The sequence below is a fragment of the Xenia sp. Carnegie-2017 genome, unplaced genomic scaffold, assembly GCF_021976095.1.
Source record: "Xenia sp. Carnegie-2017 unplaced genomic scaffold, XeniaSp_v1 HiC_scaffold_13, whole genome shotgun sequence".
NCBI lineage: Eukaryota > Metazoa > Cnidaria > Anthozoa > Malacalcyonacea > Xeniidae > Xenia > Xenia sp. Carnegie-2017.
Genome location: NW_025813436.1, coordinates 5511303 through 5526373, shown reverse-complemented (window position 1 = coordinate 5526373; position 15071 = coordinate 5511303). Strand labels below are relative to the sequence as shown.

The following is a 15071-nucleotide window of genomic DNA, read 5'->3' as shown; positions in this document are numbered from 1 at the left end:
TCAAAGTATATTCCACATTATCAAGCTATGTCCTTATATATGCGTGTGTAATGGCGGATTAAAATGTAAATTTGGAAATAAATATTCGAAGTCTTTGACTTTTGTTTGTTGAAACGATGGTAAATGCACGTTTTCGTGGAGTTGAATTAGAGGAATCGGAAAAGTCTGATGAAGCGAAACGACAAAATCCAACGTCTGAAGCTGAACAAGAGTTGCTTCATTCTATGCGCGAGGCCTATCTTGCGGAAAATGTAAACATTGGTGAGAGAGAACCCGAGCAGATTTTTTGTCCTTTACGAGCTGAGCGTTCTTGATTTTTCCCTCAACGTCACGTCACGAATTGTTTTTGTTTTTAGAAAACTGGCAGCGTCTTGCTGGCTTTGGTATTGGTGTTACAAGGTACACTACGAATTACCACGGCTTATAGTTTGCGCCATTTACTTTCCAGTTCATTTATTAAAATTAGATTATTGTTTACTCTTATTGTTTAGTTTATTGATAGAGGACTTTCTTACCCATCCATTTGTTGTTGTACGCAGGCAATGCATGGTAAATATTTTGATAAACTGCACTAAACAAAGCTGATACAACCTGAAGTTTGAAAAATTTCATTGATTTCTGTTGTGCAGGTAAATAGTTCAGCTGTTTTCTACCATCTGGCTCCTTTTTCTGTCTGTCGCATCATGGTGCAAATAAGACGTAAACAGGTATACTGCTCTAAGGATTATAAAAAGAAATGATGCAAAAACAAATTTGAGCAAAAAGATGAAATACCATAAGACATGTTTATATCTTTAGGGATTAAGTACATTTTGGAAAGGGCAGGGAAGCAAGTTGGCAGTGAGGGGAATAAATGTCATTGCTGAATTCTTAATCAGTGAAGCAACAAGTGAACAGTTACCTCAGTATGACTTCTACAGCTTTTGCTTATGACATATGTTTAGTATGCTCAGTTAAGTAAGAGGAAAAATAATATTAAATCAAGTTATTTGCTTTAGAGAGGTTACACATAGTGAATCTGCAACACTGTCTAAACTGTTTGGACATGTCCTTGGGAAGAGGTTTGTAGTGGGAATTTATTGGATTATTTAACCATGATATCTTACTAATCCTTGACTTTCTCTTTGAATTATAGCATGAGTATTGTGTTAACTTTACCATTTTATACAGCAAGTATTGCAGAAACAGTTGAAGTAAGTGACAAATAGGAAATGCCTCAATAATTTTGTCAAACACAATCTTAATCTTGAAACCAATTAAGTCCAGTAATGTTAAAATATAATTCCTATGATTTTCAATTTAATTTTAAAGACAGAACAGATACAGATGAATCGTAGTCCATTCACCTTTGTCAAGGAAGGTATAATCCGTGTGATTAGCTGGGAAAATTCCTCAAAAGGTCATGGCCGTCTTTTACCTCTTTGGTCACTGGTCTCACCTACATTGCTACATGGTATATTGCAATACATCATTACTAGTTGTTTACAGCAGGTCATCCTAATGCAACAAAGAAAGAACACAAGCAGTGAAAACTCTCCAGAACAATCAATGATTGGATCTTATTTCCCTGAGCTTATGGCAAGTTTAACGAGCACAGTTCTCACAGAAGTTCTACTATATCCCATAGAAACTGTCATATATCGCCTTCACCTGCAGGGCACACGCACAATGATTGATGACACTGATAATGGTTATGCTGTTGTGTCACTTTGTACTAATTACGAGGGGTTCTTTGATTGTTTTTCATGCATCCATGAAGAGGAGGGTATTACAGGTTTTTATAAGGGATTTGGTGCTCTTATGCTACAATACATTGTACAATTACTTGTTTTGCGCTTTACAAGAAAAGTGTACAAAACAATATCTCAGGACTTTGGGGATGTTCAATGATGTCATGATAGCCTCTAACGAGGTTAGAGTATTTATGTTATATATATTGAAATGTAATAAAATATGCTCACCTTCAACTAGAAGTGTCATATATATAGTTAGATGTATGATCCAAAACCACTTTCGACTCAAAACATCTGCAAGTGGATAAACCTTTAACATGTGATTGACCATTGAAATCAATGAAATTATATGCCAATGTAAAGATGGATGCATCATTTGATTGTAACATGTATTTGTTGAAATTGAAGGATGCTTCAATCAATCATAACATATATTTGTTGAACTACATGAATATGATTTTCATTTCATAAAGATAATAGGTACAGTTCAATATGTATTTCTACATATATATGCCAGCATCTGCAAAGTACATTTTTTGTTAGCAAATAGGAAAATCGAATGACACAATCATTGAAATTCAAATAAATAAGTCTACAAAATGTAAATGATTCAATAGGACAGTTGCTCTAAATATATCTTTAAATTTACAAACGAGCAATTGCAAAAGTGTATATATGTAGGTAGTGCATAGTTCAGACATGTTGATGAATCACAGTCTTTTTTGCATAAATTATGAAATACACTGCCTGATTGCAATCACAAATCATCATTATTGATATTGGACACATCATCCAGCTTAACTTTGGGAGTCTTTCGAACTTTTGCTGTTCTTTTACTTGGTCTGTCTGCAGTTTCTTTTCTTGACTCTTCAGGTGGACTCTTCATTAAATGAAAAATTCCAGCAGGTCATAAGGGGTAATGATTTTGGATACTCAGTACAAAACCCACCTAGCTTTAAGTGATGTTTAAAATTCTAGCATAATTTGAAGTAATAAACTTGTACTTAAAAATGTTTTCAATTACCCATCATTTAAGGTAAAGGAGAAATTAGAAATATGACAATCATCACTCTAAGCTCACTTTACATGTACTACTTACGTCTACAGACTCTTTAGTTGATGGAAATGTTTCAGTGTTGTCTGTATGATCATTTGCTATGCTCGAAGGCTCCAACTAATGCAAAACAGAATATAATCAGATAAAAATCGACTGAACTCCATTTGCTGAACAAATACCTCTTTATTCCATTTGCGTTCTTCCAATACCCGTTTTGCGCATTCATGCATGTATTTGAACTAAAAAAAGACATTTGTCAGCCTTCTCATTTAAATATCTTCCCCATAATACTTAATAAGACTTTGAGGTATACCTACTGCTAGAGAGACAAGAACAAATTTCACCAATTATTATGGAAAAGTTCCGCAGGTGACAAAATAAGTAAAAATTCTATTCCAAATCAAATAAGTTGCTTAAATACGTAAGAGATGCTTCATACTTACATATGGTGAATAAATTCGAACAACTCTTGGTTTTTTGTTGGGCCGCGAATACTCAAAATAAAATGCCCTTCCTTCTTCATCCTTGCCCCAACTTAAGAAATCCTCGTAAGCAAAGGTATGTGTAAGATCCTGCAAAGATTGAGAGTTCTTTTCAGATAAAAACTTCTCAACATATGACCATTGACCAGGAAGCAATAGTAATAAGGTCTATATGTATAAAACCGTAATCAATCACAACAATGCAAACGCTTTTGTCAAAATCTCTTTTCCTGTGACTTTAATTTATTTGTGATTATAGGTTCGGTTCATTTTCTAGTTATCTTGGTACTGCTTGCATTATGTTTTAATATGCATAATGCCAATTAAGGGTGGAATTGCTAAGGCTGTTAACTTTTGTCTTTATTGTAGGAAGTATATAAAAGTGATAACACCAAACTTGTAACTCAAAAAACAAAACCTAACAAATTCCACTCTCAACCGGAAATCCAAACATATCCACGACATTTTCAAAAGTACATATAAATTCGATTCATAAAATTGAACGAAGCATACGTACCTCTATTTCGCCATCCACCGAACAGGCTTGTAAGAAGACATTCTCAATGTCAAAGGACACAATAACATGGCCGTTCTTACGAGCATCGCATTCACAATGCGGGAAACGTACACTGCAGTAATCTTTTAATGACCGTGCCAGTTTGAGATACTGCAAGAAAAGGTACAAAGTTCTTTTTCAAGAGGTCTTATACATATTGTTTTTGGTAAGTCATATGTATGCTGGGCATTCGTTTTGCAATCTAAGTTCGACTAATGGTTGGAGTTCAATATCTGGCATGGATCCCTCACCCTAGAAACGTGTCACTGTCGTCTCCTAGACTTGTACTTATCAAAGCCACAAACCTTAGATTGTTGACCGGAGCGCCTGTATTCTTCAAGTTCTTCTCGCTTAGAATCTGGAATGAGTTTCAATGTTCGTACATCTTCCACAGCTTGGTTGTACAAAAGATTGAACGCAACTTTATCGTTGTCCATTTCAATTTCCTACAATGAGAAAATCACATTCAACCATACGCCAGTCGACAAATATTTCATATTAAGGAGTTAACCTACCCTGCGCAGGGAAAATACCCATTTACGAAGAGCCAAACAGCTTGGCAGCTTACTCGAATAGTTCTTGATGTAGAGAGCATGTGGAAACTCGTTTTTTTTCAGTTTTCGTTCTAGAAAAGGGCAAGTTAGATTTACAATTAAATGAATGCAATAGTATCCTCTGTCAACTTGAGATCTGACGAAAACTAACCAAACTTTTGTCCAACAACTTCAAATAGTGCAAAGTACTTAAAGTGAGTCTTTTCCAAACCAATCTTCTGTAAAAACGCCTAGAAAACAAGCAAAGTAAATAGGAGAAAAATACGAAACAGCTATCAGTTTTTAGTTATATCAACGAACCCTGCAAACTTCTGGCGTTTTGAGGCTTTTCTCCACTTTCACACGTCTTTCAGTTTGATCAGGAAGAAGAATCTTAAGTTCTATCTCCGTGTTGTTTGATATTACTTCCTACACAATGAAATGACAATAACATCATGTCCAACATGAAAGTCACAAATAAAATCACATTCAAGCAATGCATGTACCTGAGACGATTTCAAAAACTCCACCATAGGTTCAAAATCATGTATAATCCTTACAGATGCAACTTTAGGAAACAAAATGTCAAAGTCAAACTTAAATGCTCATCAATATACAATCTATGAGATCATTTACCTTGCTCTAAATACAATTCCAAGGTTTTTCTTCGATTTTCAAGTTGCTGTTCTGATAGTTGAAAAGGCCATTTTCCGGGAAATTTGGGAAATTCATAGTCTTGAAATTGTTTCTTTAACTAATACAAAGATATATTATTGTTGATGATAAAAAAAATTTGCAACCCTGATTGCGTCTGTTGGTATTTCATAACTATGTATTCAATGTTAACATTTAAATAAACATTTTGATCACAGACTCAAAGATGCATGTTGCTAACTTTCAAGTTATCTGATTGACTTACCTCATTGTGTAAATTGGCAAATTCTTTGTAACGCCTTGAGCAAATGTGTCTGTCATTAGCATAGATATTGTACACCTGGTGATAAAAATACACCATTAGAAGAAAAATTTTTCAAAATGTCATGGCAAAACACAGATAGCAATCAAATTAAACACACAAACAAGTGATCAAGCTTACTACATATTTCTCATGTCCAGATTCAATCTGCCGTATTTCAGGTATAGTGATATAAATTTGTTTCTTATCAGAATAATCATGGTACTCCGGTGCCACAATGTCCTCTGAAGGATCTAACTTTCTCACTTCACTGGGGGGTAAAGATAGAACAACCAGTGAAAGGTTGGTTCCTCCTGATTTGATCAGTTCCACAACATGCTTGTGAGTGGCTCCCTCAACATTTTCATCATTGCTTGAAAAAAAGAAATTAATGTTTGACACAATGTTACTAGGGTCAGAAATTTGAATTTTTTATCAAGTATCCACATGGATAGCAGGGTTTTAGAATTTGGCATCCCTCTAGAAAATATAGCATCTCAAATATGGATGCACAACTAGTTGGCTTTTCTTATCCCTGGATCAAGTACAACATAACCTGTAGCTTACTCTCATCAGTTTATAATTAATGTAGAAGTTCTTTTCAGAATTTTACAAGGAATTTCTACTCTGCAATTTATTGCCAACTCTGTAATTTAGTGAAGTGTTGGATATCTATATATCACACTCCACAAATGTCAAAACCCTAATGCTACATATTTAGGCATGTTAAATATCATAGAATCATGCGTTCTAAATATTGTAATGACATTGACACAATGCTAGTTGAGGAGAGAAAATGCAATTATTTCATTTTGACACAACAGTAACTTTCATGATGCTATTTTCACACCAATTGGCAAGCAACAAGTCGAAAAGTACGTAGCTTCAACTTGAAAGTTCGTAAGCAATGGGAAAGAAAGTAACTACGAGTTTGTAAAATCAAAATGATATAAGACAAATCGAAAAATATATTCACAATAATTGCAACTATTTTTTTCTAAATTCCACGGTTTCCTATTAAAGTCCTATGATCACTTACACTTGTAAAATACGATCGCCGATGATTAATCCGCCCACATCGGCCGGTCCATCAGGTAAAACTGCACTTATATGTTGTAAGGGAGCATAAAGCTCACCATTGATGGGCCGTAGCTGTCCTCCCTCAGAAACCTGACCACGTACATTAAAACCAAAGCCACGTTCACTTTTCCGCAAATGTACCAAACGTGGCTTATAGTATTCTGGCTGTTCTTGCTTGCCATTTGCCTTACTTTCAACATCCGCATCATCCGCCATTGCAATCGAATCAAAATTACGATCAAAATTTGTACAAATTACGAAGCTCCTCCTTCGCAACCAATTTTCACGTTTCTCTTGTACCATTTTGCTCCTAAGTGTACTCGTACGTGTACCTTTCACCAACTAGGACGTTTAATGTACTTACACATCCCTTGTATTCACATTGCTGAGTTGTCCTTTGTCTAGAGTATAAACATGGGTGAGTAAAGTTTTATTATTTTGAAAATATGTGTGTGAACAGATTTTCCGGAATAGATACGGTACCAAATAAGCTATGTTTCATAGTCATTTATCTACTTATACATTGTGACAAAATGCAATAGGTTCAATTCCAATATACGTATCTGTCCGTTTTAATACAGTTGGTGAATAGTGAAATTAAATATGATATGAAAAATTATCAAGGTGAAGTCTGTTTGTGAAAATAATAAATGATTGTAAAAATTATTTTATCCTGACCTGCAAAATAATATGCACCTCTACATCAGTTCAACATGATACGTCAAGATTGATTGAGCACCACATTTATTGTGTCATGGCTGCTTGACTTGACATATGCTTGTCTTCAAAATCCGCTGATCATTTTCCATTTTGCTATTTTTCATCAGCTCTGCCAACATCAACATCGTGTGTATTCTCTGCAACATTAGCTACTCTAACTTTTGCTGCAATGATGGCCTTCAAAACACAGCTTGCCTCAAAAGAATGGATGACCATTCTTGGTGGTTTTCTGGGGTCACAATTCTTTATATTTCTTTTGACAGTATCCTTTTAAATCTTTTTTCATCCCAAGGTCATTTTGTATTATTGTTGTAAATAGTTGTAGAACAATGTTTAGCTATGAGCTGCATTTCCTAGTTTTAGCATTTTTCAACTTATAACTTAACTAAATCACAAGACTGTTGGGAATTTTGAACACATGACATTTGGAAAGAACTTCCAGACTAAATTGGTGCCTGAAAGTGAGTATCATTATTTCGAAAATTGGTGTTTTATCAACTTTCATCTGAGCATACTCTTCTTCTACATTTCTAGTTGCGTTTTGTTTGATGGCATCAGTAATGGTATCTGGTTTAGTGCACAGAGTGTGTGTGACAACATGGTTAGTCATATTCACAACACTTTGATCCTATTTTCTGGATTTATGTTTGAATTTCATTTTTTTTTCTTCCCTAGCTTTATTTTCTCAAGTATTGCTTTGTATTACATGTCAAGACTTTCAAATGTGAAATATGGTCCAGACATAAAGCCTATTCAAACACCTGCAAAAGGAAAAAGCGTCAGTAACTTATTGTCGTTAAAATAAACAATGAAACTTTGTGGTTTTTATAAACATGCAGCAGGAATTAAAGTTCTCTCTTTAACTTGATGAGAAAACAATGTTTTTGAATTATAAATGGAGATATTAAATAAAACTGACACCCATCGAGCAAGGATGATATTAAGCTTTGTGTAGTAATTTTTCTTGCTTAGCATCTTCATGTATGACGTTTTCAGTGTCTTGTAGTTTTAATAACGCATCGACTACATGGTGTGGAAAAGTGCACCAACGATTAATTACGATATAGTGTAACACTAACGAATACCAATTTTTTTCAACTTATACCTAACAATTTGTTCAACTGTTTTCTTTCCACAAGATTCTCCTGAAGTTGCTCCATCACTTGAAAATACCTAAAAATACGAGAAGATGTTTTGTTTTTATTGTTTTAAAAACTGTTCAAGATGTTTTTTAGCATGCCTACTTGAATAATACGTTCCTAGGCCACATCGTTTCCACTGGATATTTTTGAAAGTTGTGCAAGTTAGCCTCAACGATCTTTTGCCAATCTGAAATCGGGCAAATCCGTCAATTGGAGTCATTTGCTAAAATCTTGATCTTTATAAATCCAACGTTATGGGCAATCAGTGACGCTGAATTTGCTATAATTTACTTTATTAAATGATTTATTAAGTGACTGCACCTGAAAAGTCTGCTTCGGCATCGTTTGCTTTTTCATGGTCTGATTCCATTCTTTTCACCTCTTTAGGTTCATTCAATTTGTTTTTGGTGTCTTTTTGTGGTATGCTATCAGCTATCGTATCCATATTCTCCTCTCCTTCGTAGCTCTTAAATATCTCTGGTACATTCATTTCGACCTGAGACTTCCACTCGGGGGCATTCTTGTCTGAAGTAGACTCCAAATCCTGACTTGTGTCTTCTCTGTCTCGAGCAAAATAAGCGTGAAAAGAAGAAGAGCATTTGGCTGTTCCCGGTTGATTTCGTTCTTTTGACCTAAACGTAACATAAAAACAATTAAAACTCCTTGGAAAAAATAGATAATGAAGTTAAATCAAACTACGTAGATAAATGTAAAATTTAAAATCAAAGAAGATTTTCACAGTATAGTTTGATACTCTAAAGATGTTAGTCGACTAAGGTACCACGTTTCATCAATTATCTTGTCCAATCGACATGGTGCACTTATTTTTTGAGTGAAATGCTTTTACTCCTTTCGATATTGAGTCGTACATAGCATTTGTGTGATTCCCATATTCAGCTAGACAGTATTTAGCACCTTAATTTGGCTATTTTTGCTTGCAATTGTGTGGCAAACTTAGGCTGTAAGTGCTTCGGTTCCTCCTCTTTCCTTTGGGGTTCTTCTTTCAGTGGTTTCAGGGGGGCGCCGTTTGTCTTCTTGCGAAAAAACTTGTTCATTACAGAGCCGGAGCGGTTTTCTTTGCTGTCCATCATCTGCTGTGTTTCTGCAACTGATTCGCTTACACGTCTGGAGCAAAGTGAACAAGAAATGATTTAAGTAAACCGGGCTTTACACGCCAAGCAATGAATACTCAATTACACACTACGACCTTAATGTGATTTCCCAAAAAGTTCTTCCTACCAACCTGCTATGTTTATGTCTCTTGTCAAGTTTATCGAGTTCTTCTGCCAAATTATTCCTATATTCGGTACGTTCTCTCTCAGCCATTTGCTCCATTATTTGTTGATTGAACTCATTGCGGATGTTTTGAAAGTTGTTAACTGAGCAGAGATCATTGAACATGTTAAAAATACTTTAATTTGCCTATAGTTGAGTTTATTGGAGCTTTGAAACAAACCAATTGCCTACCCATAATGCCTGCAAAGATATTTCGAAACACGAAAGCCCCCACACAAATCCACAGCAAGACGTAGATCTTTGCGACATTTGGATTAACCGCCTTCACCATGTCATTTAAGATCTCATACCAATGATCCAATGTGAATAATTGAAATAAAGTAATGAACGCGTCCTTTAAAGTGCTAAAAGTGAAAGAAATGTTGATTAACTTCTTGTTACTTTTGTCATCCAAGCATTACCTTTTTCTCTTTATTATGACATTTCCTTTTTAACGACATACTTGTCTTTTTTAAAGCACGAAAACGTTTTTTTTTTCTTTTAGGAGATTCTTGCCAAAAAAATTATCATCTTACTTCACAACTGACCTTTTTCCATGTCCAACTTTCATACAGACTTCACACATAACAATATGCTCCGTTATCATTTTACGAACCATCGTTTTCTTATGCCCGTTCTTTTGAAACGGTTTCTACCTTACCTGAAGCTTGTCCTATATTTGAGATCGTTTCGCGAGGATTTCGCATAGGAATCAAAGAGAATTGTTCCGGCCACAGCAAAGACATACATGAAAAGCAAGAGCAAGATCAGAATAAAGGCCATTGACTGGAAAGGAAATGAACATTTTAAAGCCTTAGATGGAGAGCATGATCTCATTGGTTGATTGAAATTTTCATTGAAATATTCGAGTTCATGAGGAATTTGACAAAAACTTAGTTGCTGTTGCAAAACTTTTATATGTTCAGTGAAAACATTATGTACTACCTTAAATGCCTTGAAGATGGTTAGTACGATAATGCGCAGTTGAGCAAATCTAGAAACCTGTCAGAGAGATCTTTTATAGAAACTTTTCGTAACAATATTTTTATGACAGATAATTTTGTCATTTGTGTGTAATTAAACATGAAGCAACAGATGCACAACAGAACACACTTGCCATTTTCAATGATCTCAAAATCCTAAAAACGCGCATATTATCACCAATAACTGAGATCGAAGACGACGAATTTCCGCCCACTACCAAACTGATAACTTCGGGAACAACAGCCTATGTAAGGTTCGCAAACAAAGGTCCTTATTCATCTCATTCATTCATAATATGAAGTGCAGAATATATCCATGTATTAGTTACCATGGCAGTCACGAAGAAGTCAAAAACGTTCCAACCATTTTTCCAAAAGATAAAAAAGCCATCTAGCCATTTCACCAAGATTTCCATGACAAATACAACAAGTGTGATATAGTCAAAAATTTCGAGCAGAACCTTTATCCAATTGATTACAGAACCCGTCATGTCAGAAATTTCTACAGCAGAAATGATAAGTTTATCTCATTGGCAAGCAAACATTTTACCCTGCGCTCCATAATCATGTGAGCTGAAATGCATGATTCTTATTAAGTATACCTGCTTGTATTCCCAAAGCTAGACTGTTTGTTATGATTAAGAACATGATAAAGTTCTGTACTCCGGCACCTATCAACAACCAAAACAAATAGTTTTTATAAAAAAAACTAAGTATAACATTAAGGTGAAACCTATGCCTTACTATTGCAGGTATATTTGCAGCAATAGCACTATAACCTTTATGCATGTACTAACCATATATGATATGAAAACAGTTATGTTTATTGGATATTAAATGTTTATATAATCGTAAAATTTCTGTATTAAAAGCCGGTGAAGTTCATACTTTCCGTAACCGTTCGAGCCCAAGGACCAAAAGGAATTTTATTTTTGTTTCTCACGCGATTCAAACGTCGATCATTAAACTTCAAATCATTTCTTTTTGAATAGACTTGAAACTTTACCAGACTGAATGGAGATTCCTTTAATAATTTATCCATAATATCTGGATCTACATCACACAAAATTTGCAGATGTTTTTGTTCAAATTCACAAAACCAAACATGGTACATGGAGAAAATACTTTTCTAGTAAGACTTGGAATTTCACTTGAAGTAATGATTTATTTGCTATTAAAACAAAACCCATAAAAAACCTTGTATTTCATTCGAGTAAAATCGCGGTGTTTCAATGCTTCCCTTTGATGTCAACGTGTCCAAAAGTTGAAAGCCCTCGATCAATTTTGAGCGAAATATTTCACCCCTTTTCGATAATTCTTCTGTTTTAGTTCTTTCCATGTCTTTGTTTACTTTCCTCACAGAAAAATGCTTTTTTTGCATTTACTGTGTTCTCAAAAGAATAATTTTTTGTGTAAACCACTGAAGTAGCTAGTGTAAACCATTGGTGTAAACCAACGTTTGCTATATGACGCTCACCGGGGTTTTTTCGGAATGGTCCGTGAGCAATCGTGAACATGTATAATTCAACTTATTCAAGAAGTATATTGCTGTAAATTTATTTATGTACAGTGATTTTTAAGCGATTTATTTGAGCTAAAGGTATTTTACAAATTTAATTCTTACAATTTTTCAATGCTTTCTTTAACTAATCGTTGATAAGTTTAAAATAAATGTCCATAAGTTATACGCATTATTCTAAATATAGTTTTACATCGAGTGAATTTTATTTTTTCCCTTTACGTTTGGTGCTTTTACTGGCATGATTTTTTGTATTTCTTGCTTTTGAGGAACGATCTACCACATTATTATTTTTTGGGATAGGTTTGGCTTTTGCTTTCGTTGTTCTTCTTTCTTCCGCTTCTTTTGTCCTTACGTTTTCGTTCTTTTTCGATGTGTTTCTGCTGATTTTGCTTTACCTTTCATTTTTGTTTTTCCTTTTATTGTTCCGCTATCTTCTTTGGCTTTTGTGTTTTCTTTTGCTTGCGTATCTTGTACCACTTTTTTTATTCGTATTGCTGCTGCTTTTACTTTTCTCGTTTTCCTTATTATCATCATTAGATGATTTCTCTTCATTCTTGCTAACTTTTCATTCTTCTTTTCTTCGTTGCCATTCGCAACACTCTTAGCATTTTTTGTAACTTTAAAAGATGAGAAATGAAAAAGTCAAACATGACTAGAAACTATATATGTACAGTATTTACATGTTTGTAAATGTAGATCGTCCAGGTTGGTATAGTCCTGAGAAGGACTGTTTTTGTTATTGTTGACTGACGTTTCGACAACCTTAGCGGTAGTCATCTTCAGAGTCAAAAGTACAGTATTGTACAGTATTGTTATTATTTTCTTATCCAAAATATGCATAACGACAATCAAAATAGCTTTATGTAATGCTAAAGGCTATACATAATGCTAAAGGTATAATTTACACAATGCAAATTGTTTCCCATACCTTTAACATTGGTCTTAACCCTTGTTTTGGCGGTCTTTTCGTCTATCTTGGCAGAAACTTTTGGTTTAGTTTTCTTTTGCTTGGACGCTGTTTTTTGACCTTTGCGCATAGCTTCACGGACGTGCTTCGACAAAGTAAATCTGCCTGTAGCTCCTACACCGGTTTTACGTTCTATTCGATTGTGTTCCACGAGTTTGACTAGAGCTTGACGGATATATCGTTCCGGATTGTTGCCGACGTTATGATTAGATAGTATGTACTTGACTATAGCCTGTCTCGAAGAGCCAGATCGCACTTCATTTAACTGAAACAAGGCAATCTCGATCAACTCGCTGTATTGCTTTCGAGTCTTTGTAAATTTTTCCAATGAGGTTCTTCGCTTAGGAAAAAGGACTTTCTTTTGCTCGTCCACGAGTTTTTGCACATCAAATACTGGCAAGTCACTTTCAGATTCATGGTCTGATGTTGAATTGTTTTCCGAATGATCGGGTGAGAATGCCATGGTTAATGAAAATAGAATGAAAGTAGCGATTATACAATACGTCTACTATGGCTGTAGTTGGGGAAGAGAGTGTGAGTCTTTCTTTTATAAAGCTCCTCAACAAGTTATTTGAACGAATTTATGCAAATGCAACAAAAATTAATTGCTTTCAAATAAAATAAGTGCTTTTGTCGTTCCGAAACCCAGAGTGCCCATAGGGACTTTGAGTCATTGAGGTGCACTCCAGACTAGTGGTGCCAGTGGTCCAGACTTAATTTCTTGACCACAACGGTATTGTCTATTGTACTTTATGAAGGGGAAGTACGCATGCGCAAAAACACTCAACAGGAAGAAGAATAAAGATAGGGTTTTTGTTATTACTCGAATTGAATTCAACTCGTTATTGGTAAAGCGGCATAAATGGCCTTAGCGTGTTTCAAACCTTTTAGGCTAACAAGATCTCTTGTTGCTTTAAACAGTTTTAGGAGGGTATTTAGTTTTTTATTGTTTTACCTTTGTAAAGTACTTATTGATGTTTTTAAATTGATCATTTGATGACTTAGGACTTGAACACATGGAAATTGGGAAAATTAAATCATGTAGCAATTGCTGTAAACAACTTAGGTAAATGAATTTGGAAAATTTTCCATTGAGAGAGTTGACTTTTTGTCTCATTTGAATCTTAGAGAATGCCATCAAGTTATATAGAGATGTACTTGGAGCAGAAGTTAGTGACAAGCAGGTACTAATTATCTTGTGTGAAAATGTAACTCTGAATTCAGCCAAAAATATTTTTTTGTTTCTCTTATAGTCATTGCCAGAGCATGGGGTTCAAGTCATTTTTATAAATCTGGGAAACACGAAAATCGAAGTAAGCTGTTATTTAGTCTAAATAAGCCGCAGGCTTATTATCGCTATTACCAGCATGATGTATCAACTTGTGTCTTTTCCTAAATTACAGCTCCTACATCCTCTTGGAGATCACAGCCCCATAGCAGGATTTCTTGAAAACAAGCCTGATGGAGGAATTCATCATATTTGTATAGAGGTAAAATATTGCCTACATGACCCGAAACTTGTTGCTATACAATTACAAGTTTAACTTTCTTTTTGTGTAGGTTGATGATATTGAGAAATCTATAGCTGATTTGAAGTCCAAGAATATTCGATTGCTTAGCTCAGAGCCAAAGGTTCCTGGCAGATTTGTTAAGAAAATATATATTTATTCACTGCTGTCAGCCTTAATTATTCTTAGCTTAATTAGTCTATTTTTCTAGATAGGAGCTCATGGAAAACCAGTGATGTTTTTGCATCCTAAAGATTGTGGTGGAGTTTTGGTTGAGTTGGAGCAAGTCAAATGATGGATATTTTACCTTTCAATAGATTTACTTGGAGAACTTATAAACAAACTCTCTTTTGCTTGGAAGAATATTTTAATTGCCACATGATTAGATAGATGTGAATTGCTAGCAAGCAAATTCTTGCTTTAATCATATCAAAAATGCAATTGTTTAGCGTTTTCTTCTGTGACGTCACGTAACGACCTAACAAAAGTTGCAAAATGTTCTTACTTTAATTAGTGAATGACGTAATGAATTAAAACTGCAATGCGATTTGTTCGTTT

The 15071-nt window shown here is 34.7% G+C and overlaps 6 protein-coding genes across 6 annotated transcripts; 3 read left to right on the top strand and 3 right to left on the bottom strand.

The window, feature by feature from the left end:
- The first annotated feature begins 32 nt into the window (after positions 1–32).
- Positions 33–1967, top strand: LOC124459469 (solute carrier family 25 member 46-like). Its single transcript, XM_047008925.1, has 8 exons — positions 33–261; positions 357–399; positions 492–549; positions 630–707; positions 799–905; positions 999–1061; positions 1136–1193; positions 1312–1967. Exons 1-8 carry the CDS (start codon positions 117–119, stop codon positions 1888–1890), a joined length of 1131 nt encoding a protein of 376 aa, XP_046864881.1. The 5' UTR covers positions 33–116; the 3' UTR covers positions 1891–1967.
- A 158-nt stretch (positions 1968–2125) lies between these two features.
- LOC124459462 (sorting nexin-27-like) lies at positions 2126–7128 on the bottom strand. The gene is made up of 15 exons (XM_047008919.1): positions 7075–7128; positions 6356–6797; positions 5458–5689; positions 5281–5355; positions 4998–5115; positions 4868–4929; positions 4683–4790; positions 4534–4612; positions 4344–4453; positions 4134–4274; positions 3790–3939; positions 3234–3362; positions 2970–3029; positions 2833–2907; positions 2126–2613 (listed from the first exon to the last, which is right to left on the bottom strand). The coding sequence occupies exons 2-15, from the start codon at positions 6697–6699 to the stop codon at positions 2491–2493; spliced, it is 1806 nt and encodes a 601-aa protein (XP_046864875.1). The 5' UTR covers positions 6700–6797; positions 7075–7128; the 3' UTR covers positions 2126–2490.
- Positions 6770–8060, top strand: LOC124459476 (keratinocyte-associated protein 2-like). The gene is made up of 5 exons (XM_047008935.1): positions 6770–6814; positions 7224–7378; positions 7514–7577; positions 7651–7717; positions 7792–8060. Exons 1-5 carry the CDS (start codon positions 6811–6813, stop codon positions 7919–7921), a joined length of 420 nt encoding a protein of 139 aa, XP_046864891.1. The 5' UTR covers positions 6770–6810; the 3' UTR covers positions 7922–8060.
- A 150-nt stretch (positions 8061–8210) lies between these two features.
- Positions 8211–11976, bottom strand: LOC124433287 (cation channel sperm-associated protein 2-like). The gene is made up of 13 exons (XM_046983047.1): positions 11714–11976; positions 11405–11569; positions 11119–11187; positions 10846–11018; positions 10651–10761; positions 10479–10535; positions 10195–10319; positions 9726–9898; positions 9502–9637; positions 9174–9383; positions 8580–8890; positions 8361–8445; positions 8211–8289 (listed from the first exon to the last, which is right to left on the bottom strand). The coding sequence occupies exons 1-13, from the start codon at positions 11895–11897 to the stop codon at positions 8211–8213; spliced, it is 1878 nt and encodes a 625-aa protein (XP_046839003.1). The 5' UTR covers positions 11898–11976.
- A 1-nt stretch (position 11977) lies between these two features.
- Positions 11978–13678, bottom strand: LOC124459471 (histone H1-delta-like). The gene is made up of 2 exons (XM_047008928.1): positions 12967–13678; positions 11978–12655 (listed from the first exon to the last, which is right to left on the bottom strand). Exons 1-2 carry the CDS (start codon positions 13466–13468, stop codon positions 12387–12389), a joined length of 771 nt encoding a protein of 256 aa, XP_046864884.1. The 5' UTR covers positions 13469–13678; the 3' UTR covers positions 11978–12386.
- Positions 13679–13778: 100 nt separating this feature from the next.
- Positions 13779–15060, top strand: LOC124448114 (methylmalonyl-CoA epimerase, mitochondrial-like). The gene is made up of 7 exons (XM_046999134.1): positions 13779–13936; positions 14011–14071; positions 14134–14189; positions 14259–14318; positions 14409–14495; positions 14566–14637; positions 14725–15060. Exons 1-7 carry the CDS (start codon positions 13868–13870, stop codon positions 14806–14808), a joined length of 489 nt encoding a protein of 162 aa, XP_046855090.1. The 5' UTR covers positions 13779–13867; the 3' UTR covers positions 14809–15060.
- The last annotated feature ends 11 nt before the right edge of the window (positions 15061–15071 follow it).

Excerpts from the sequence above, each read along its gene's own strand:
- LOC124448114 (XM_046999134.1), top strand. The coding sequence starts at position 13,868 with ATGGCCTTAGCGTGTTTCAAACCTTTTAGGCTAACAAGATCTCTTGTT. Across the intron at positions 14,072-14,133 it reads AATTGCTGTAAACAACTTAG|AGAATGCCATCAAGTTATAT; the intron begins GTAAATGAATTT and ends TTTGAATCTTAG. Across the intron at positions 14,190-14,258 it reads CAGAAGTTAGTGACAAGCAG|TCATTGCCAGAGCATGGGGT; the intron begins GTACTAATTATC and ends TTTCTCTTATAG.
- LOC124459462 (XM_047008919.1), bottom strand. The coding sequence starts at position 6,699 with ATGGTACAAGAGAAACGTGAAAATTGGTTGCGAAGGAGGAGCTTCGTA. Across the intron at positions 3,363-3,789 it reads CGGTGGATGGCGAAATAGAG|GATCTTACACATACCTTTGC; the intron begins GTACGTATGCTT and ends CAATCTTTGCAG. Across the intron at positions 3,030-3,233 it reads TTCGAATTTATTCACCATAT|TTCAAATACATGCATGAATG; the intron begins GTAAGTATGAAG and ends GTCTTTTTTTAG.
- LOC124459476 (XM_047008935.1), top strand. Across the intron at positions 7,578-7,650 it reads GACTAAATTGGTGCCTGAAA|TTGCGTTTTGTTTGATGGCA; the intron begins GTGAGTATCATT and ends CTACATTTCTAG. Across the intron at positions 7,718-7,791 it reads AGAGTGTGTGTGACAACATG|CTTTATTTTCTCAAGTATTG; the intron begins GTTAGTCATATT and ends TTTCTTCCCTAG.
- LOC124433287 (XM_046983047.1), bottom strand. The coding sequence starts at position 11,897 with ATGCAAAAAAAGCATTTTTCTGTGAGGAAAGTAAACAAAGACATGGAA. Across the intron at positions 8,891-9,173 it reads GCAAAAATAGCCAAATTAAG|GTCAAAAGAACGAAATCAAC; the intron begins GTGCTAAATACT and ends TGTTACGTTTAG. Across the intron at positions 8,446-8,579 it reads TGCCGAAGCAGACTTTTCAG|ATTGGCAAAAGATCGTTGAG; the intron begins GTGCAGTCACTT and ends GCCCGATTTCAG.
- LOC124459471 (XM_047008928.1), bottom strand. The coding sequence starts at position 13,468 with ATGGCATTCTCACCCGATCATTCGGAAAACAATTCAACATCAGACCAT. Across the intron at positions 12,656-12,966 it reads GGTTAAGACCAATGTTAAAG|TTACAAAAAATGCTAAGAGT; the intron begins GTATGGGAAACA and ends CATCTTTTAAAG.
- LOC124459469 (XM_047008925.1), top strand. The coding sequence starts at position 117 with ATGGTAAATGCACGTTTTCGTGGAGTTGAATTAGAGGAATCGGAAAAG. Across the intron at positions 550-629 it reads TTGTACGCAGGCAATGCATG|GTAAATAGTTCAGCTGTTTT; the intron begins GTAAATATTTTG and ends TCTGTTGTGCAG. Across the intron at positions 1,062-1,135 it reads GGACATGTCCTTGGGAAGAG|CATGAGTATTGTGTTAACTT; the intron begins GTTTGTAGTGGG and ends TTTGAATTATAG.